This window comes from Astatotilapia calliptera, chromosome 9, assembly GCF_900246225.1.
Source record: "Astatotilapia calliptera chromosome 9, fAstCal1.2, whole genome shotgun sequence".
NCBI lineage: Eukaryota > Metazoa > Chordata > Actinopteri > Cichliformes > Cichlidae > Astatotilapia > Astatotilapia calliptera.
Window position 1 is genome coordinate 3,997,231 of NC_039310.1, and position 21,663 is coordinate 4,018,893.

Genomic DNA, 21,663 nt, shown 5'->3' on the forward strand with positions numbered 1-21,663 from the left:
ACATAAATAACAAAAATGAAATAGTTTTCCCATAAAAAGCCTTGGTTGCTTCTCTTCAGGTTAGCCAGCTGCGATAAGTCAGAGCTCACACGGTTAACTTGACCCAGCAGCGGTTGAGTGCTTTGATATGACCCCCCAGGTGCGATCAGTGCATCATTTTTGTTTTCATTTCTTATTTTTTTGTAATGTTTTGATTGTATATTTTGTAATTTTTGTAAAGCCTCACGTAATTGTGGACCCTTGCACATCAGCTTTGTTTGTTTTTTTACATTTTCATTGAACTTAACCTGCTGTCTCTGGTTAAGCAGCCGTGAGGCTGCAGCTGAAAGAATAAGAACGTAAACTGTCTTATAGAGCATACGTTTGCTCTCAAACACACCACTCATTTCCCTGTGTTGCTTTCAGTCTGTGCCTAACGTCTTCGTGGTGTGTGTCTCTCTCTTAACATATTGTAGTTTGTAAAATCAGTTGCTCTGCTGCTGATGACCGGTCTGATGCTACCAGTGTGTGTGAATGTGCACAGACAGACCAGGAAACCCTGGGCTGACTCGTTAGGTAACAGGTCTCGTGACCACTTACTCCAACTGCTGAAATGAGAGTAAACGAAGCCGTATGGGTATCCTGTAACTACACTGCAAATTATCTGGTGCTTGCCATGATTTAAAATCCTATTTTTAGACAGGCCAGATTATTTGCCTTGTTTTAAAAAAGATTTACTTGTTTCTAAGTCTGGATTTTAGATAATAAACTTAAATTGAGAATAACCATATAATTGTGTCTATATTAGTACAGAAATCCAGAAATGGGAAGAATAACTCTTAAAATAGCCTACATTAGGTCTCTCACCAGATGTCTCTCAAAATATCACTTGTTTCAAGATAGAGTGACAAACTCAATTTGCTTGATTTAGGAAATTCACACAAGGCACCTGTTGAAAATATGATTTATTCAAAATCATGTCTGACTTCAAAGTTGTACATATAAAGGAAAAAAATTAACCACAATTTATGATACAAATCACATTTCAAAGACAGCTGTTTGTCACAGCATGCCAGCATTATGTGGTACAACATTGACATTGGTTTAGGGAACATTTAATGACTGTCAACTGATATCATCACAAACTACACTAAGCCAATACTTGGTGCAACTCTAATCTTAAGGGTGATTTCTATGGGAAATAATATCAGAAAGACTGTATTTGATTGGCACAAACACACTGTCCCTAAAACTAATAGAAAAGTATGAAGTATAATCAATGAGCTCATGGGCTAATTCTGTAGCTTGAGCAACAATGGGCACAGTTACTTCATATGCCAATAAGTCTTCATTTAAATTCAAAGTTTCATAGCGTTGGTACTCAAAAGCAATAAAAGATGAGTCAATCAAAAAGATATCCTTTATCAGTCCAAACACAGGGAAAGTGCCATCCACGTCTGCAATAATCATGGACTTCCCAGCAATGTATTTATTGCCATTTAGAACATACCATTTCACTGAGACAACAGACTGCATGACATCTATTCCAAAAAATTCTTTAATTTTTTTCCTAACATATTCATTATTTTTAGCTGATACTGGCCCGGATTCCTTTTCTTTCGCAAAAATAGGATGTTCAGTGCCTATTTCATTTTGACAACACTCAAGAAATTGATTGTGGTTTGCAAGGGATTTACAAACATTTTTAAAATTTAACTTAGAAGCCCACTGTTTAAAATAGGAGTGCTTTGCCTCAAAGCGCATGCACATACTCCTTATTAAAGGTCCAAGCGATAAGATTTGACTGGGAAGATGCAACATATAATGTTGCTTAGGTATTATATTGGCTTCGGGAAAAAGTTGCTTGAACTGATACAGGTGTTCTTCAATCATACTTCTCAGTTGCAATACAGTTTGTAAAGAAATAATGGGAGCAAGAACTATTTGAATTATCATAATTAACTTTCTAATAAATACAACATACTCACTCTCCACACCATACAAAAGAAAAAGTAATATTTTTAAAAGAATTAGCATCTGTCCACAAGACTGTTTCAATTTGTTGTCGTTAGCCGCTAAAGTGCCAAAGCTAATAGGACATGGTTTATCCCGTATTTCAAGAGGTGAGTAAGGAAAATTTTGAATGTCTGAATTAAACTTGTCTAATTCTAATTGTCCTGAGAGAATTAGGTGTTTTAATACAAATTTAACTTCCATTGATGCAACACCTTCAAAAATAACATGCATTATGTCCTGTGGAGTTTGTTTGATCAGGTCAAATGCAGGAACATCAACTAGTCTGCTTCTTCTATTGATTCCATAAGTAGTTTTGAGGGACGCTTTCAATAAATCTGTGCTTGCTTTATCTATTTCAAAACACTGCCTGATATGTTTCTCCAGAGTTCTGTGAACAAACTTCTTCTCCTCAAAAACACTTTGCATATCATCAAAGTTGCATTCACAGTGTCTACATTTGCTATAAGCAAAACCAATCCCTTCTTTAAAGCCAGCAATCTCATGCTGGGCTAGCGTGTCTCCGCAAATGGCTATAACAGCACCAAACAATTCAATTTCACCATTTGACATTTTAATCCTTACACCATTGTAAAGCAGTGATAGATCTTGAAGTATTCTTTTCAGTACAACATCAATACCCCACTGAGAAATGTCACTTGCTTTAGCAATAGCAAGAAGTCGTATTGCAGCTAACTTTGACCTAAATTTTGGATCAATATTTCCTAAAGTATAATAAAACATGACCAATTTGTTTGCAGAAGCATGGGACCCTAAGGGGTTACATATTTCAATTTCATCTGTGTACAGTATTAATTGCAATGCATTTGGCCTCTGAGAAAACAAGGGGTGAGATGTAAAGAGGGACCCGTCTCTAAAATCATAGAAGAATCCCTCTCTGCTTCTTTGTGGTGCAGTGTTCAACATGGTAAAGATTCTCTCATTAGTCATTAACTGCTTTAGACTTTCAATTAATGGTACATAGTAAAAACTTTTGTTCCTTAAAGACATGACCCTTGAAAGACCTTGCTTTACCCAACATATCTTCTGGGATACTACTACTTCCTCTGCGTTGACTGGACAGAACATTTCCCCTATGGCTCTACTCTGTCCATATGCAATGGTGGAGAAAGGATCCATGAATTTATCAAATGTAGCCAAAGCCTCATCTTGAAGCTGAGTGGTTCCCTCGGCATTATCTTCAAACACTGTCTTCATTCTTTCCTTGAGCGTATCCAAAAGAACAGCCTGATACTGTTGCACTCCTGAGATGATATGTTTGACCGTTCTCTGTGAAAACATTTGAAATAAAAGTAACTTATTCTGCATTTATATAAAATAATAATAATTCTGAATTCCATTATGAACAAGTAAGACATTGATTGCCTTATGTAAAGTATTGATCCATTAAGACTATAACATACCTGTGATAAGTGGCACTGTTCTTGAACACTGATAGCAAAAGCTGCAGCAGATCTGGTAATATCATGTCTGGTAAAGGATGTTGTAGCAACAGCTTCTTCCTTTAGAGCAGAAAAACAAAGTTACTCCAAACTCCTGGCCAATTATAGAAATTCTTACATAACAGGTATAATCAGTTACACCTAATGATTGGTCCACTAAAAAACAAAGTGCATGACAGTGACTAGTGTTACAGTTGTGAATATTCAATATAATATAAGATAATATAATATTCATTCTTTGGAATAAAGAAAAAAGAAATGGAAAAGAAATCAAAGACAAAGAAACAATAAAAAAGGGGTTGTCCATTGTTTTGATGAGGCTAGGGATTGGATTCATGAGAATAAGATTTTATCTTTTTAAATAATGAATTTTTGTTCGCACTTAGATATTAGTTTCTTTACATGTTTGTTGTATTTATTAAATTATTTATGTATTTTTAAATCACGTAATTTAGATTTGCACTTAGAATTTATGTTAGTATTAGTATATGGATATATTTTATTGTATGCATTTATTAATTAATTTAATTTTCAAGAAAATCATTCTTATCCATGTTTTGGCAGTATTTCTGGCCAACAGATTTTTTTTACAGTGCTTCCAAATACTCTGTGTCTTACCTGAAACCGTATTCACCACTTATAATTCCTACGAGATACCCAAATTGCTGCCACATTGAACGATTTAAGCGCGCTGAGAGTGTCTTTGATGCAAACTTCACCAGGAGACATGCCAGCCGCAGAGTGTGTGCCTTCTCCGGCTGCAGCATAGCCTGTACTATCTACACTGAACTGCTATTCTGTTTATTTATTTTTTATTTCATCCTGCAGGATGAAATTGTGATTTAAAATCCAACCATGGTGGAAATCGCTTGTAACAGTTTGAAGAACAATATCTAGCGGTATAATATCGCGAGATCTCGTTAAATTTCTCTTGACTAAAAATGGAGAAAATGATTAAAAGTAATATAGGACCAAATACGAGGAGTTAGACATAGCTAAATTTGTCATCAGAAGCCACACTACATTTTATTTAGTTTAACACTTACCGCGCTCGGGCTGTCAACAACCTGAGGCTCCTGCACTTCAGCCAAAGATCCACCAGTTGATATTTCCACGGTGCTGGTTGTTGTTGCAGTACTACAGTTGGCAAAGACTGAAACACCAAAATTTTCCGATCCTAAAGAGTGGGATGTTGGGGGGATCCTCCATCCTCTTGGTGGGCTTCCATTCGTCAAATACAGAGGGTGCGTCCGTTTAATGTGGCGAAAGAATGAGTTAAAAACTCTGAAATCTTGTTCACAGCCATCTATTCCACAGTAAACCCAAAAATCCTGCCTTCGACCATGAGCTGCATTTATGTGGCTAAGGAGCACCTTCAGAGTTAAAGAAACAAAGATAAAACAGATCATACATCTCCAGAGCGCCATGGTGAACTGTTTTCGCGCAGTAGCAATGCAGCATACTTTACCGCTCTCCACTGAAGGCCACAGATGAGAGTGTGGGACCATGGGAAAGGTAGGCAATTTTTAAAATATATGTATCCTTAATTATCCAATTTTTCAGGTTTAAATTACATCAGTTATATTTATTTTTAGGCAATAAGTGTTTAAGACTGAATTTATTTTTTTCTTTTCTTTTTTTTTACTTAAAAAAATTAAATATAAATAATTTTCTGCATGCGCATTCTCAGTTCCGGTCGTGACGTTACTTTCACCCGGGACAAACTCTTTTCCCCTGCTTTGTTAACCATCAGGACCGTTAGGAAGATCAAAATAATTTATCTAAACAAAGTGAACAGTAATTTAAGGTTGGTAACATTAAGTTGATTTGAAAAATACTATGGTACAACGGTGTTATTAAGATAAAGTCGTGTTTTGTGAGGGCTGCTGCTAGTTAGCAATCTAGCTAATGTGTTAACTTTAGCTAAATGATCTTATTTAAGCTGTAGGATATTTCCAGGCACTGTGAGTGGAGGCTTTGGAACGAACTAGAGAACTGCTGTCACGGCATGGACAACTTTGATGATGCCATACTGTCTGTGTTGCAGGGTAAGTCTTATTTCTTACACCATGAGACCGGACAGTGTGCGCACCGCGGATGACGTCAGTGCGCACACTGTGTCTGAGGAGGATGTGCGGAAGTGCTTCAGGAAGGTGAACGCACGCAAAGCTACAGGTCCGGACGGGATTCCCGGCCGCGTCCTCAAGTCATGCGCGGCTCAGCTGGCTGGAGTGTTCACGCACATCTTCAACCTTTCCCTCTCTCTGTCTGTAGTCCCAGCCTGCTTCAAAATGGCCACCATTGTCCCTGTACCCAAATCCTCCACCATCTCCTCATTGAACGACTGGCGACCTGTAGCCCTGACCCCCATCGTAAGCAAATGCTTCGAGAAGCTGGTCAGGGACTTCATCTGCTCTGCACTACCCGACTCACTGGACCCTCTACAGTTTGCATACCGCCACAACAGGTCCACTGATGATGCCATAGCCCTGACACTACATACTGCCCTGTCACACCTGGAGAAGAGAGACACGTATGTGAGGATGCTGTTTGTAGATTACAGCTCAGCATTCAATACCATCGTTCCCTCGAAGCTGGACAGGAAACTGCAGGATCTAGGACTGAGCAGCTCCCTCTGCAGCTGGATCCTTAGCTTCCTGTCTGACAGACGCCAGGTGGTCAGACTGGGCAGCATCACCTCATCCCCCATCACACTGAACACTGGTGCTCCACAGGGGTGTGTACTGAGCCCTCTCCTGTACTCACTCTACACCTACGACTGCACAGCCACTAACAGCTCCAACATCATTGTGAAGTTTGCGGACGACACTACAGTGGTGGGTCTTATCACCAACGGTGATGAGACGGCTTACAGGGAGGAGGTCAGCGCCCTGACCCACTGGTGTCAAGACAACCATCTCACCCTCAACGTCGCAAAGACAAAGGAGTTGATAGTGGACTTCCGGAGGTGCAGAGAAGTACACACCCCCATCACCATCAACGGCGCTGCTGTGGAGAGAGTGAGCAGCTTCCGGTTCCTTGGAGTACATCTGGCTGAGGATCTTACGTGGTCAGTACACACAAACAAAACAGTGAAGAAGGCGCAGCAGCGCCTCTTCTTTCTCAGGAGACTGAAAAGATTCGGCATGAGCCCCCGCATCCTCAGGACCTTCTATCACTGTGCCATTGAGAGCATCCTCACTGGATGCATCACCACCTGGTATGGCAACAGCACCGCCTACAACTGCAAAGCTCTCCAGCGAGTAGTGCGGTGCTCTGAACGGATAATTGGAGGTGAGCTTCCCTCCCTCCAAGACATCTACAGGAAGCGGTGCCTGAGGAAAGCGGGGAGGATCATCAAGGACTCCAGTCACCCCAGCCATAAACTGTTCAGACTGCTTCCATCAGGAAGGAGGTTCTGCAGCATCCGGTCCCGTACCAGCAGACTGAGAGACAGCTTTTTCCATCAGGCCATCAGACTGCTGAACACGTCATAGACACCTCAGCTTCACTACTGGAACTTTAACATTATGCACTCCATACTGTATATAAATGCCACTTGTTTTGCACATATTCAACTCTGTATATTTTATATATTTTATTATTATTATTATTATTATTATTTTATTTTATTTTTTTACTATTTAATTTGTAAAAATGTGTATACACACACACACACACACACACACACACACACGTAGGAAAATATTTAGTATACACATCCAGAAATGCATACACTATTATATATTGTACATATATTTATTAGTTTCAGGTTGGCCATTCTTGTATTTTGCTCGTTTGTGTTGTTGTGTTTGCACATCTCTGTTGCTTGTGGGGCTCGCACACAAGAATTTCACTCGCATGTGCTGTGCCAGTGTGCCTGCACATGTGATGTGACAATAAAAAGTGATGTGATTTGATTTTGATTTGATTTTTCAGTTATTTTGGTACGTTAGCTAAGCAGCCTTAGCATCTGTTAGCATCATTTCTGAAACTTGGAGCTAGGATTGCACTCTACTCTGACCTTTATCCACATTATAGCCTTGAGCTGTCTTTGCCTAAATAGACTTGGAACATCATTCTTGAAGACACCCAAAAATAGTTTTATTGCATTCCCAAATATTTGATAAACTGTTTTAAGTTTGACATTTTATCCTGTTAATATTACTTATTGCTAAAATACATTTATTGACAAAAAATGACCTCGACATGTAATAAGCCACGCCCAGGAAAAGAGAAATAAATATCACTTTTGAAGTTGTTTTTCTCTTTTACAGCTGCGAATATTGATGAGGAAACTTTGAGGAGCTTTACCCGGGATGACCTAAAGGATCTTTTTCCGGGCCGTGAAAATTTCTTCCGTAGAAAGAAGATTTGGGATTTTATCAGCCAAAAGGTAAATACACATTATACCACTAAGAAGATGATTACTGTCCATATTGTCTAGCATTAATTTGCCTAATTGTGTATTTTTGTTTATATCCCACAACTGTTATAGTTTAAGAGTACTGACCAAGATGCCAACACTTTCCATCGAAGCGAGAGTAACCCCTTCGGCTTTGATGTGTCACAATGTCAGCCTCAAACTTCCACTCCCATTTCCTACACTGCTGACAAAAAAATGAAAATGCCAGACCCACCAGAGTATGTGGTGTATACAGATTCAGAGTTGGACATGGTGCGCAGTCAGTACTTTGCATTGCTCCACAGTGGAAAGGAAAAGGACTGCAGGATGTCGAAGGAGCTCTGTTGCAGACTTGTAAGGAACACAGTCACCAGCATGGTTGCAATCCTCCGTGCTAGTCCCATGGGGAAAGAAGTAACATACCCCTCCAAACTCGAAATGAGAGCAATGTCACAGAAGATTGTCGACTATTACCCCATGTTACGTGATGCTGACACACACATGCCATACGTAAGTCATTCTTTACCCACTACAATATCTAAAATTGAGTGAGATAATAAAATGATGTACAAATATATATTATTTTACCACAGCTGACCATCTACACCAAACTGTACAAACGACTCCAAAATATGAAGTCTCCAAGGAAGAGGCAGGGCTCCATGCCGCAACGAGGCAGGCCCAGGAAGCCTCTTTTCAGCTCAGATGACACAGACAATGGGACTGAAGGTGACCTAAGTGGTGAAGCAAGTGGTTCAAGTGACTATACCACACTTCTTGAGAGCAATGATGACCTCAGCGAGGATAACTCAAATGCAGGTGTGTACTTTGGTCTGCTGTACTAATGACTTTTGGACATCTAAAACTTCAAAGAGACCACCTGCCCTCAGTTTTCTGTTCAGAGTGCATCACAAGATTTATACAGTGTTGAGTATTTTCCTTAACTTTCTAGCTATTCCCTGTTATTACATTCTGTTCATCTTCTGTTTTTTCCTCAGAGAAAGAATCCCAATTGCCGCTACCCTCCACTGTACCAACTACGTCAAACAATACTACGCTGGCTTTACCACTATTATCCAAGTCAGCCTCATGCTCTGCACCCAGGTCTGATATAGGTCCTTCAACTGCACCTCCAGATGATGTTGTTGGTAAGTCCACCATCACCCTTATCTACCTCTGTCTGACTGTGGTTCCTCTTACAGCTCTTTCCAAAATATGGTTGCAGCAATGAACCCCGTTCTAAGTGTTTATTCCAAAAATCATAGTGGTTTGGCATTAACTCGAGTTGGTGTGTAAAATCAACATATGATAGATCCCTCATTCCAGTTTGCCAGTTAGCCATAGTAAGTATTTTACCACTTTGTGTTGTAATGGGTGTTACTCAGTGCTGATTATTTACACATGTAAATCCTCATGCTGGTCACATCTATCATGCCTTATCACAGTGTTTCTGTCATAGATCAAATTACCTAAAAGATTTTTATCCATCAGCTCATAATCACTGTTCACACTGATGTGAACGATATACACAGTAAACAACCTTTACCTTATTTTCACCACAGTTTTATTCACGGGCATCTTAGACTGTCGTTTTAATATTTGATTCTGTTCAAACTAACAATTAACATAAATCCATGATCATTATAAGAAAAGAACACAAAGGGAAATGATCAGGACATATAGGGTCAGTTCATTACTCAAACATATTTAACCTAAACATTAATTCTCATAAATATTATACTTAAAAACAACCATGCAACCTTACTAGAAATGACTGATTAGAAAAATCTGAATTTAGTCTAGTTACACCATGTCTTACAATTGCTCTTTGCTTTCCCTAGCAGACCATGACAGCCTGAAGATGCAGGCAAGACATTACAAAACCTTGAGCAACATGTACAGGAAACCCAATGCAAAACCCAACCAAAGTGACGTTGCTCAAATTTTGGACCTGGAGTTTGAGGCCAGACGAGCTTTTATTGACGCAGATGTTACAAGGGAAGAAGACAGGCATAGAAAAATACTTGAAGCATACCCGTGCTTCAAAGACATACGAAATGTAAGTTCAACTACCTTCAGTTAAATTTCTTTGCTTTCTCTGGATAGGTTTAGTTAGTTCTTGACTAACTGAGCACAACTTTGTCATAGGCGATGGATGAACTGCGTTGCATCATTGGTGGCTCCAACTGCAAATACAAAGATCAAATGAAGGGTCGATGGGCAGAGTTTTGTTCGAAGGTGCAGTTCTATGGCATTTGGAAGAAGGTCCTGAAACCTCCTCTCCCCTTGGATGTACGTGGAGGTAAGTGGCCTTTGCATACATTAAATCCACACATCAGATATGTTCGGATTGCTTTGTTGAGATACTTTTCTCCGTTCACAGTGGATTTTACTGTCACTCTCTTCAATGCACTTCCATCTCTTTTTCCTTCAAAAACTACACCACCAAAGCGGCTGGGAAGTGCCAGTGAGGCTCTCCTTCATATCCTCAAGGTGCGAACAGCTGCAATACCAGCCACTGTAACTTGTACTCCATTTACTTGTATTGTTATTATTAATATTATTATTTTGCTTTTCCTGCTTAATAAGAGTGGGTTGAAGTTCAATTCAGCAGGGATTAAATTACTCCTTATTCAGGATTTCTTAATTGTTATTCAAAACCTACTCCAGAGAGGCAGCACAGAGCAAAAGCACATTGCAGTTAGGATACAAGTAGAAGCAGTAAAATGATATATTTAAAAAGGCCTTCAAAAACTAGAATATATAAAACAGTTAAAAGAAATAGTTTTAAAAAACAAATGAGGAAAAAAAGCACAAATAGACATGATAAAAATGCTGCAAACTAGAGAAAATTCATGCTCAGAATTAATACACAGCAAAATCTCCAGTGTTAAATTAACACCTTCCACAGTGTTATATGTTTAAAAGTAACCTAGTCAGTTTTGAAGATTAACAAAGACTAACACTGAGCAGTGCTGATTTTCTAACACTGGAAAATAAATCAAAATGTTAGAAATATTCCAGTGTTAGAAAATCGGCACTGCTCAGTGTTAGCCATTGTTAATCTTCAAAACTGACTAGGTTACTTTTAAACATATAACACTGTCAAAGTGTTAATTTAACACTCAACAGTGTTGTATTTAACACTCAGAGGTGTGGACCCATATAGACACTCTCCAGTGTTAATTTAACACTGGAGATTTTGCTGTGTACATTTCCAAAATTTCATATTTATGTAAGTCAGATATTTTACATTTATTTCTTCTATTCCAACAGTAAATCAGTTGGAGCATTCTAAACTCTTGATATTGCTTTTTGTGTCTTAAGCTGTTTGGATGCACAGCAACCCTTTCATTGAAAATCTTGAAGAATTTGTCCTTTTTTTGTGCTTTTCTAGCCGGGTGAAGATGCAATGCTATACCTGGAGAAGCGGCCTCTCTCCTCCCCAGTGCTGCTTTTTGATGGAACAACCAGCATTGTTGCTGTAGGAAACATACCAGTGACCACTCTCTCCTTGGAGGATTTCTGGGAAGGAATGTTGGTGTTGATGGCATATTACTACACCTTGCACTTAACATACCCAAAATGTGTTGCAACGGTCCTCTCTGTCATACAAACTGAGGTAATCACTGATGCCATCCATGATCAAGATGCCACTAGTGCATATAAGAAAGCAATAGCTGAGTGGAAGTCGTTCTTTGAAAAATAGGTGAATACCAAGCAGGATTTTATCAGGTCATTTGCAGTTTGTTTAGTTTTGTAGTACGTTTGTACAACTTTGTTCCTAATTTGCCTAGCAATGTCCTGAGAAACGGCTGTACTTATAATGCTTTACAAATGAAAGTTGTTGTTGTTTTTTCTTAGTGACACTTTACCTGAGGCATGTAAAGTTTTAAGTCAGTAATGCCATTATTTACAACATTGTGAGACTATGTGACTGTCACAAAAGTTTAAGGCCAAAAATGTAATTTCTTTTCTCTGTTTAGGCCTTTTAAAGGGTTGATTTAGACTTTTAGGGATTGTGCAGCAGCCCTATATTGTTTAAAAAAAGAATTTTGTTCTCATGAGAGAAATAAATGTTGACATATATCACTCCTGTCCTGGTTGTGATTTCAGTAGAAGCCAAGGAGTATTCTAGGAAAAAGGTCTGTTTTAAGGTTTTTTTGCCTGGATTTAATATTGATTCAGCTCTATTTTAAGATAAGCCAACCTGAATCAAGAAACAAATTAATCATACTTCACTAATATTGAGTAGTTTTTCATAGTATTAGAACTATTTTTCTCGTTGCAGTGCATTCATTTGCTGCAAGTAAGAATTCAAAACATAAAAAAAGACTGTAATTTAGCATATTTAACTTACTTTTGGGACTTGATATAAAGTAATTTTATCTTAAATTGAGCTTTTTAAAGCTTATTTTAACCCTCTTCAATTCTCAAATGTGTTCTTTTATTTCTGGATTAAAAAATCTTATTTCAAGATTTCTTATTAAGTAAAATAAACTTGCTGCATGGACAGATAATTTCACTTGTTTTCAGTGCTTTTTGTATCAAATGTAGTATTTTTTTCCTAAATATAGACTAGCCATTTTTGCAGTGTACTACTCTGTAGTAGAACCCTGTAAAAAGTATCCTTCATTAGGAAACACACAGAGATTAATTTACAGATTACTTTAGTTACCCTGAGACAGTTTACATGCTGTGTTTTATGGAAGGCAGCTTCATTCAGTCCTGCAGGTGGCTTGTTAGCTCAAGAATTATGTATGATTTAGATGTTTTGGTGACACCTAGTGGTAAAAAAAAGACATTAACTTAGGGTGTGATCAAAGGTTTCTAAGTGGAGTAAAGGCACCTGGAACTATCTGTAACGGTCATAATAAGAGTTTGTTCTTTACTGTCATCGCCGTAGGACACACTCAACATTGGTTTTTATGAAAGTCAAAGAAATATAAAAAAGGAAACAGTTTAGACTGATACTGTCTGTAATTGTCATTTTTTCCCGTTTCACACCAAAATCTGATGATATTCAAAAGCAGACTGTGAACATTTAATCTGGCTTCATGAAAGGCAGGAGTTACACAACCTCTCCACCAGGAAGAGGGAATGTCTGCGGGAATACAGCTCATGTCAGTATAACAAACCTTTTCACTATTTATTCCTGATTAATATGTTAACAGCATATAATTCAGATATATTTTTCTCTGGTAGTTTATCTGTTGTATGACTTGCGTGAACAAGCACAATAATCTTCAGGACTCGACTGTTACCACAGCAGACCCACATCAGTATCATTCTCTGTTTGAAGGCTGTGCACATGGATTTTCTGTGCTTCTCTTCACGGTTATCAGGAAAGGTACATTTTTGGACTGCATGCATCCTTTTAATTCCCTTTTCCTCTTTCTAACTTTAGGGCAGACATTACTCATAAAACTGCCCATAAAAGAAAATCACTTTGCATTTTAAAGTCAGCCTATCAGCTCTTCCTGCCTGCTGAGGCCTGCTGCCATTAATGTTCATGCAAAGTGTCCCTGATAGGAAAGCCACTGTGCAGAGACAACCCGACATGCTACTTTAATGACCAAAACTTTCCTTTACCCCCCCAAAAAAGAAAAACACAGAACAATACTTCAACTTCCTATCAGCAGGAAAATCTGAAACATTTTGTAAAATGATATTTACAGAGAACAAAAGCTTGTATTAGGACATGAACTCTGTAACCAGCAGAGGAAGTAATAAGTAATTAAAAAATGAACAAAACTCTGATGAGAGCGAGATCGTTTCACACAATTACATGTTTTTATAACACTCTTAGAATAAACCTTTACGACATATCCTGGGGAGGAGTACAAAGACATTTTCTTACATTTTCATGTGGATGTACGCAGGCACACACTGATAAAATAAGAGCAGGAAGTATTCAAAGGCATTAATCACTCAACCAGGAAACAGTATTTCCTTGTAGGGCTGAAAAGTCTAACCAGGTCATTTGCATGTCCGTCCTTTGCTCTGTCATGTTTACAGTGTGGGAAGAGAGTGCGATGAAAGCTGCTCTCTGTGTTGATCCAGTTATAGGCTCAACTGTCTTGGTGCCTGAAATTCACACTGGTAAGTCATGTGTACATCAGCCTATAATTCTGTATACTTCATACTGATGTTCTGAAGTTTCTCTCTGTAGTTGTCTCCATCCTACCTTCCTTTCATGGCGTTTGAAGGAGCTGCGGCCAAAAGGGCCAAACTCGTTGCATCCAGGGTCCACTGGGGCAACACGGGCCCATGTGTTTCCATTATGGACCAGGACACTCACGGTATGGAAACTACATGCACTTACATACCAAAACTAAAGAATACTAGTTGTTTGCCAGTTTTATTCTCGTTTGCTTAAAACCTCATGTTGCTAATATAAAGATAACTAAAGATGAATTAGAATAATAGTTCCCCAGATCATGTTAGTGTTTTCATTACTTTTCTGACATGTGACCCTCAATACTTCCAACTTGTTTCCAAAAATAGCCACATGCTTCTTATTGTATTAGAAAGGATGTCTTTACTGTTAAAGTGTAAAATGACCATGTCAGTTCAACTGTTGCTGTTATGGTGCAATCTGTTAGTGGAAGCGTCCTGCTGCCGTCTCTTTGTGTTTACTGTTAGTGGTTTCTTTATAATTTGCTTGTCCGCCGCAGGAAATCCAAGTCAGGACAGTGTTGGGAAGTGGCTCAGCACCAATGTCACTCAGTGAGTATCAAGGCATGAATACAGACTGCTTTGTCAGTGTAAACAGTTAGCAATCAACCTCTAAGATTACAAAATACCACTTCACTTATTTGTAGTTTTGTCACATTTGACCTTACCCAATATCATAGAAAAACGCATAATAGACACAGCATTTCATGCCTGCAGAAGTAGCATTAGCAGCAGGGAGAGATGATATCAGTAGTGAACAAAAACATGTGAAGGGTCCTCATTGTCAGAAACCATCAAGCTAAGGGGCTGATATGTACATACATATAAATGTGATAATAATGTAATAATGCGTTCCCATTATTATGTTCATGATGGCTTGAACATATCTCCCTCTGCTGGCAACATACTGCAACTTCCGCAAGTGTGTCCATTTCATGTTGAGGAGAGGCACGGCGTGCCTGTTACACGCTTCGCCGTGATAACGCCGCGTACTTTGCGGTGAATTTTTCACACGCCTAGTTGGGAACTGTTAAGCCCAAAACACAATTATTTTTTTAAATTACTCGTCTAATGAGTGACTAAGCTAGGCAGCAAAATTAAGGGTTCAAATCAAACGTTTTGGAGTCTAGATTTTTATGGAAATGACTTTTTTCTTTTTAAATCAAATCTCAATTACCCAGAAAACCTGTGTTCACCTGGTCACACCCCCAGCTGCTTTGTAATGATTCACAGAAAGTATCCTGGACCTAGTTTTATATATAATGTTGAAACATGAACTACATCCTTGTATGGGAGAATGTATGTGAAGACCCACTTTACTGACTTGGCTTCATACTAATGCAAGAGGAAAGGTGATCATTGTAACCTTCTCTGGTTCGATGGCTTTATTAACTCACTGGTTCTATGATCACAAGCTGAAAGTTACAATGGCACTAGGGTCATACTGTCAGTTTAAGTTGCAACAACACCAACAGTTTTATGTGTTCTTCCAGTACAGACAGCTGGTCAGGTCTGAGGACTGTTTTTAATAGATGATGACTTTTCATTGGGGCATTAAATTAAACAAAGACAAAAGATGAACTAAGCCACACTGATCAATATGATTTTGAGATGTCACTTCCTAACATCATTGTTGTTTTGTTTTGCTGAGAACACATTTTAAGAAACACAAATGTTTCCTGTGGATAGTAGTCAGAATTTCATTTTGTGCGTCATAGTTTTTATTTGATTGATCATGAGAAACATCCTCAGGTGTACTCAAACTCTTGACTAAAGTAAAATAAGTAATAAACTATTTACTACTACTTAGTAAATAGTTTATTACTTCTGCTACTTTACTACTATTACAGGTATTTACTATTTAAAGAAATAGTAAATACCTGTATAATTGACCTCATTTTTGTCATATTTGTGGAGGAGATTGAGGATGAAGATGGAGCATACTGTTGCCACTCTTCACACACAGTACCCAATGTTTATAAAGGATGGTGCCCACGACAATAGTACCGTATCCTGCCCACATTATGTGTGCTTAAGTGGACTACTTAGGATGTAGTGACTTGGCTTTATTTTATGAATGAAATAAAAATATAAATAGTTTATTTTTAGCATGAAGACGAGCTGCAGGGATATTTTAAGAGCATGTTTAGAATATGGCAGGTGGTGATAGTAAACGTATCCCCATCCCGACTCAGCGTAATGATCTCAGAAGTGATGGAAACTTACCTGTGTGTGAGTACTCTGTTCCTCCTTCTCATAAAATGTGACCTGTGTTTGCAGGGAAGATGCAAAGCAAGAGCCACTGCAGGAAGACGCAGGTACGAACAATGGGAATCCTTCTGTTTCTCTTTTGCCTGTAAGCTCTTTCACGCCTTCACTCCGCCTCAGCTGTATATTGTTTTATTCTTTGTGTTAGTTTGTGCTACAGAGTGGTGAGTACTTTGTCTGTTTGGATTCGGTTGTTTCTGTAGTCATCTAGAGCCCTTTTAAATGAGGCAGAGAGCTCCGCCTGCAAATACGAGCAGAAAATGTTGGTTATTCTATCCTGTAGAGTAGACGCTGCAAATCCTTGATAGACGAAGCTGTCTGATCAATAGATGTTGTTCCTGCTGTACGTTTTTTATACAGTCTATTTTAGATGATCCAGTCTCAACATCATGTGCTGTTTAATGTTTTAATGAGTTGTTTTTATCCAAAACGGCTGCCACAGTCATCATTATGCTTTTTACTGAAGACTATAACTACATTTGAACTAAAACTGAAAATCTGGTGGTTTGGAAATTAAAAGCTGTTCCAACAACATGCACACATTTATGCATGTTGTTGTGGAGCAGTATGAATTATGTAAGCCTTCTTGCCTCACCCCATCCTGAGGCAAGCCTATTCAAACAGCATGCAAATAGTGGTTGAGAACACCATGGGAACAACAAATAGTCCTTATGCCTCTTTCCCGCTCCGGCTCCCTGAAGAAAAACATCCAGCTCGCTATTGTGTCTGTAATTCAAGGCACTGTTGCTTCTTTGTTACACGTGTTTAAATCAAAAGAACCCCACACTATTCTCTGTTTGACTATAACAAGTCACTCACAGTGATTCTGTGGATTTTACAGAATGATGAGTTTGGGCTACAATATCTAGAGAAGAAAATATAACTTTGAGAGAATAAAAACACTGGTGACTGGTCATTTGTGCCATTATTATTCAACAATCATGAATAAACACATGTTTCTTGAACATTTCTACGTACCTGCGCTGGAACCATGTATTTTAACATGGCGTTACAGATCTCAAATCAATGTGCTGTTCTGTCAGTGACAAACAGATGGTTTGTTCATGTCTGTGCTGCTTTTGGCCCATTAGCTTAGCATCTAATGTGTGAAAGGGAAAAGTAATAGACAAAGATCTTCTTCATTATTATTATTATTATTATTATTTATTATTAAATGAAAGTGAACAAAAAGTGAATGAAAAATATGCTAGAAGGCATGGTATACATGCAACAGCATAACCAAGTGGCTGGCATAGTTTCCAGTAACATTTGTGGTGGTTTTGGTCTGGAAGACCTGCGGTCCAAAGGAGATACGTCCCCAGGGGTGGTTGAGAATAACCAAGCTAAGCTCCCATGGGACTTTCAGATACAGACGGACAAAGTGCTAATGGCTAACCAACCAGACATAGTGGTGGCCGACAAGCAGAGAAGGAAGGTCGTAATCATAGATGTAGCTATACATGGTGATAGCAAGATCAGGGAGAAGGAAGACAAGGAACTCAAGAAATACCAAGGTCTGAGAGAGGATCTTGAGAAGAGGTTGAGAGTAACAGTGGCAATAGTGGTCCCTGTGGTAATCAGAGCACTCTGGGCAGGGACTCCCAAACTGGGTGAGCGGCTCCAGCAGATCTCAGTAATGACATCTGAGATCTCTGTCCTAGGAACACAAAGATACTGCGCACACTGTCGTACTGTTCAAAAGTGTTACAAGGAAGGAACAGTGGTGAACAAGCGAAAGGGTCATTTAATTAGCCAAGACTAATTAAAGAGCAAAGGCTGGTCCGTACACAACGGACAAGTTACTATAGCAGCTCAAACTGATGAAAGACAGAAGGTGACCTCATCTGATGAAACACTTTTTCTTTTCGTGGAAACGTTTGTAAAAGACATGGCACCAGGATGCACTATGGGAAGACAACTAGCTGGTGGAGTCAGTGTGATGTTTATGTGTGGCTGGGAGTCCTTGGCTTCAACCATCCATGTGGAGGTTTCTTTGCCACGTACCACTTACCTGAGCATTGTTGCACTATTCCATGGAAACTGTATTCCTGTATTCAGCAGGTCACTGTGCCCTGCCACAAAGCAGAAATGAGCCTCAATCCATGGAGGCTACAGCCCACAATTCACAGGACTGAAAGGATCTGTTGCTAACATGTTAGCATCAGATACCTCTGCTAGTGATGGGTCGTTCGCGAACGAAATGGCTCTTAGAGCCGACTCTTTGACGTGAACGACGCGAGCCGGCTCCTTATCGCGAGTCGTCACGTGGGTTTTTTTTTTTTTCTTTCTCTCACCCTCTCTCTCGCACTTTTTTCCCGCTTCACTCTGCACGCCAGCCTTGTGCTTTACGCTGGGCAGAGGGGGGAGGGGCGGTAGTTACACTCAGTAGCACAGGAACAGAGCGGGAGGGAGAGAGAGAGAGAGCAGGGACAACAAGGTCACATTAGAAAGGTATAGTAATCATCCACAACTATTTTCAGCTGCAGATGATAAAGGATTGAGAAAGTTTATTCATGCAGGTCCATATGACAGAGAATGTGCATGTTCTTTTTGTTTTCATATTATAATTTATATTTAATTGTGTTGTGGTTTGCAGTGTTTTGTGTTGTTTCACTTTGAATTTGTAAAAGGAAACAGCTGAAAATTTAAATAGTTAAAAGTTGAAATGTGAATAGTTGATTTTTGTATTATATGATTTATTTATTACATTTTATGTGGAGTGAATAAATAAAAGTATATTTACGGTGGCCCCTAGAGACAAAGCACATACAAACTTCAAATCACGTACCAACTCTGAAGCATGTACAAACTCCAAAACACGTAAAAACTTCAAAACACGTAAAAACTCCAAAACACGTACAAACTCAGAAGCACATAAAAACTCAAAACACGTACAAAAGAACAACAGAAGTGCTCCAGGATGCTGGGCGCAGTGTTGAGCTTTTGTTATCTTGTGGCTACACAAGCCAGCAAGTACCAACGACCGGATTTGGTGTGTGATAGTAACAGGTACATGAACTTTTTTAAAAATTATTTGAATATATATGAGTGCTTGTGTATATTTACACAAGCAATACACACATGCTTTCAATTGTGTAATTTAAGTGATCTAGTAGCTCTGCTTTGGAAGTTCAGTTCATGCTAGAAATGTGTTTTGGAGTTTGTACGTGTTTTGTCTCTAGGGGCCACCGCATATATTTATATATAAACATATATAAATAAAACCACTTTTTTTACATTAGTAATTCTTTTGTGCATAATTTTATATTATTGTTAATAATAAATTAATTAAAGCAACAAAACAACCTGAAGAGCCGGTTCGGAGCCGAAAGAGCCGGCTCTTTTTAGTGAGCCGGAAATCCCATCACTAACCTCTGCACACCTTCAGGGGTCAGTCCATGCCTCACTGGGTCAGGTCTGTGTAGCTGAAGGGGGACCAACCCAATATTAGGCACATGGTCATGATGTTATGCCTGATGACTGCAACATAGTTTCAGTTGTACGGTACACTTACATATACCATGTTCAATTTCAAACAAAAGTTACATTTAAATGACAATTAACCCTCTATATTCAGGAGGAAAAATGAACCTTTGAGCTTGACAGAAATAATGATGTGATTCATAGTGCCACATGGAAAACATATAATTGTAAGATTCTTTCCATTTTGACCTGGCCCTGTAAAATGCTTACTGTAGAGATGTAGACATCTTTGTGATTTCATGTTCCAGTCAGTGAAACGGCATACTTTCATCTAAGTGTATCTGCTTTGGCTGAAACAGAAAATGGAAACTGCATTTACACTTTTTGCACTTTTCTAAATGTCTAAATGACCATCAAAGACATTCTTACTGTAAACACCTGATCTACCTCCCATTAATGGCCAATTAAAATCACCAGTTAACCTTCCATGTCTTTGGACTGTGGGAGGAAGCCAAAGTGGATGCTTGTATAGCACTTTCTCCTGGGATTGTCTGTAAATCTTGCACAGGCCCTGACACTGTTGATGCACACTGCCGTAGTATTTTCTGGTTCTCACAATGCTCTATCTTCCCTTTAGGGCCTCTGCAGAGGAACCCCAGCAGTGACGATGACTTGGCGCTGGGTGTAGAAGGTAAATAGTGTCATTTCCTGGACTTGTAAGGCAACATCATCAGCAGGGATTCCTTACAAGCAAACAGAGCTCGCAGTTTAGGAAAATAAGTCACTGCTTAATCTTTCAGTGTATATCTTTCAACACCAGCAGAAAGTTGCCAGAATATCTTGTGTATTTATACTGAGGACAGAGTTGCTGTGTTGACACTTCACCACAACTATCTCAGTGTTTAGCTCATAGAAATCAGGACAGACTTCTTCGAGTACAGATTTCACCGTTTTCAAGTTTAGTCACAAACATGAACTACAGTCATCATAAAAACAATCTGACATTTGATGTACCAGGATATAAAAAGGGTCATTTATTCGCTGCCAAGTCTTAAAGGTTCAAGGTTCAAGGTTCTTTATTTGTCACATGCATAGTTATACAAGTATAACGCACAGTGAAATGTAGCCTGACACGCTCCTCGACATGTGCAAAAAAATTGGGGGGGGGGGGGGGGGGGGGGGGTGTAGAGGAAGAACATTATATATATATATGTATGTATATATATATATATATATATATATATATATATATATATATATATATATATACATACATATATATATATATATATACATATATATATATATATATATATATATATATATATATATATATATTAGGGGTGCAACGATACACAAAATTCACGGTTCGGTTCGGTTCGATACTTTGGTGTCACGGTTCGATATTTTTTCGATACAAAAAAATGTTCATGCCTTTTTAATTTGTCATTTATTAAAATTATAAATATATATTTTAACTCAAAAGTACAGTTTTTAAATTTAACCCTAACCCTTGTGCGTGTTTTTTATTTTGACAGCGAATGCGCACCTGCGGACCACTTATGTGCAGCCCTGGTTATTTAGCTCATCATATTGCAGCCACAGAAATTCTTTTGTCCATGAAACCATAAAGCTGCACTTTCTTTTTGCCTTATAGTCTGATTTGTCATAACTTCTCCGTTTTGTGGTAAGCTTTTCTTTGGCTGTCACTTCTTCACCCTGACCTGTCTTATTTGGCTCAGCAGAACTAAAATATATATCTATCTGTGAAGGTTCTCAGTCATCCAGGTCATCGTAGTCAAATATAAATCCTGCTGCTTTTACACACGTACTCACATAAGCTGAGCGATTCTCTGCGCGATCAACCTCTCACATGTTTAAGCTTGCTGCGGGAGATTTCACTTGTCATGTTTGCATAGTAAGCTAACGATTAAT

At 38.7% G+C, this 21,663-nt stretch overlaps 3 protein-coding genes and 1 long non-coding RNA gene across 4 annotated transcripts in view; 3 read left to right on the forward strand and 1 right to left on the reverse strand.

Annotated features, from left to right (window-relative positions):
• Nucleotides 1-1,141: 1,141 nt before the first annotated feature.
• Nucleotides 1,142-4,903, reverse strand: LOC113029215 (uncharacterized). The gene is made up of 3 exons (XM_026179968.1): nucleotides 4,502-4,903; nucleotides 3,417-3,515; nucleotides 1,142-3,282 (listed from the first exon to the last, which is right to left on the reverse strand). Exons 1-3 carry the CDS (start codon nucleotides 4,880-4,882, stop codon nucleotides 1,159-1,161), a joined length of 2,604 nt encoding a protein of 867 aa, XP_026035753.1. The 5' UTR covers nucleotides 4,883-4,903; the 3' UTR covers nucleotides 1,142-1,158.
• A 279-nt stretch (nucleotides 4,904-5,182) lies between these two features.
• On the forward strand, nucleotides 5,183-9,943 carry LOC113029856 (uncharacterized). Its single transcript, XM_026180885.1, has 6 exons — nucleotides 5,183-5,503; nucleotides 7,733-7,851; nucleotides 7,954-8,370; nucleotides 8,454-8,679; nucleotides 8,859-9,008; nucleotides 9,705-9,943. Exons 1-6 carry the CDS (start codon nucleotides 5,464-5,466, stop codon nucleotides 9,941-9,943), a joined length of 1,191 nt encoding a protein of 396 aa, XP_026036670.1. The 5' UTR covers nucleotides 5,183-5,463.
• A 123-nt stretch (nucleotides 9,944-10,066) lies between these two features.
• LOC113029755 (uncharacterized) lies at nucleotides 10,067-11,938 on the forward strand. The gene is made up of 3 exons (XR_003273492.1): nucleotides 10,067-10,162; nucleotides 10,244-10,353; nucleotides 11,258-11,938. It is a non-coding gene; the product is annotated as an uncharacterized LOC113029755 (long non-coding RNA).
• Nucleotides 11,939-13,870: 1,932 nt separating this feature from the next.
• Nucleotides 13,871-21,663, forward strand: part of itprid1 (ITPR interacting domain containing 1) — a 37,199-nt gene continuing 29,406 nt past the window's right edge. Inside the window, exons 1-5 of the mRNA XM_026180838.1 lie at nucleotides 13,871-13,962; nucleotides 14,033-14,162; nucleotides 14,538-14,589; nucleotides 16,318-16,355; nucleotides 20,366-20,419. Of these exons, the coding sequence (XP_026036623.1) occupies nucleotides 14,057-14,162; nucleotides 14,538-14,589; nucleotides 16,318-16,355; nucleotides 20,366-20,419 (250 nt within the window). The 5' untranslated portion in view covers nucleotides 13,871-13,962; nucleotides 14,033-14,056. The remainder of the gene's footprint in view (nucleotides 13,963-14,032; nucleotides 14,163-14,537; nucleotides 14,590-16,317; nucleotides 16,356-20,365; nucleotides 20,420-21,663) is intronic.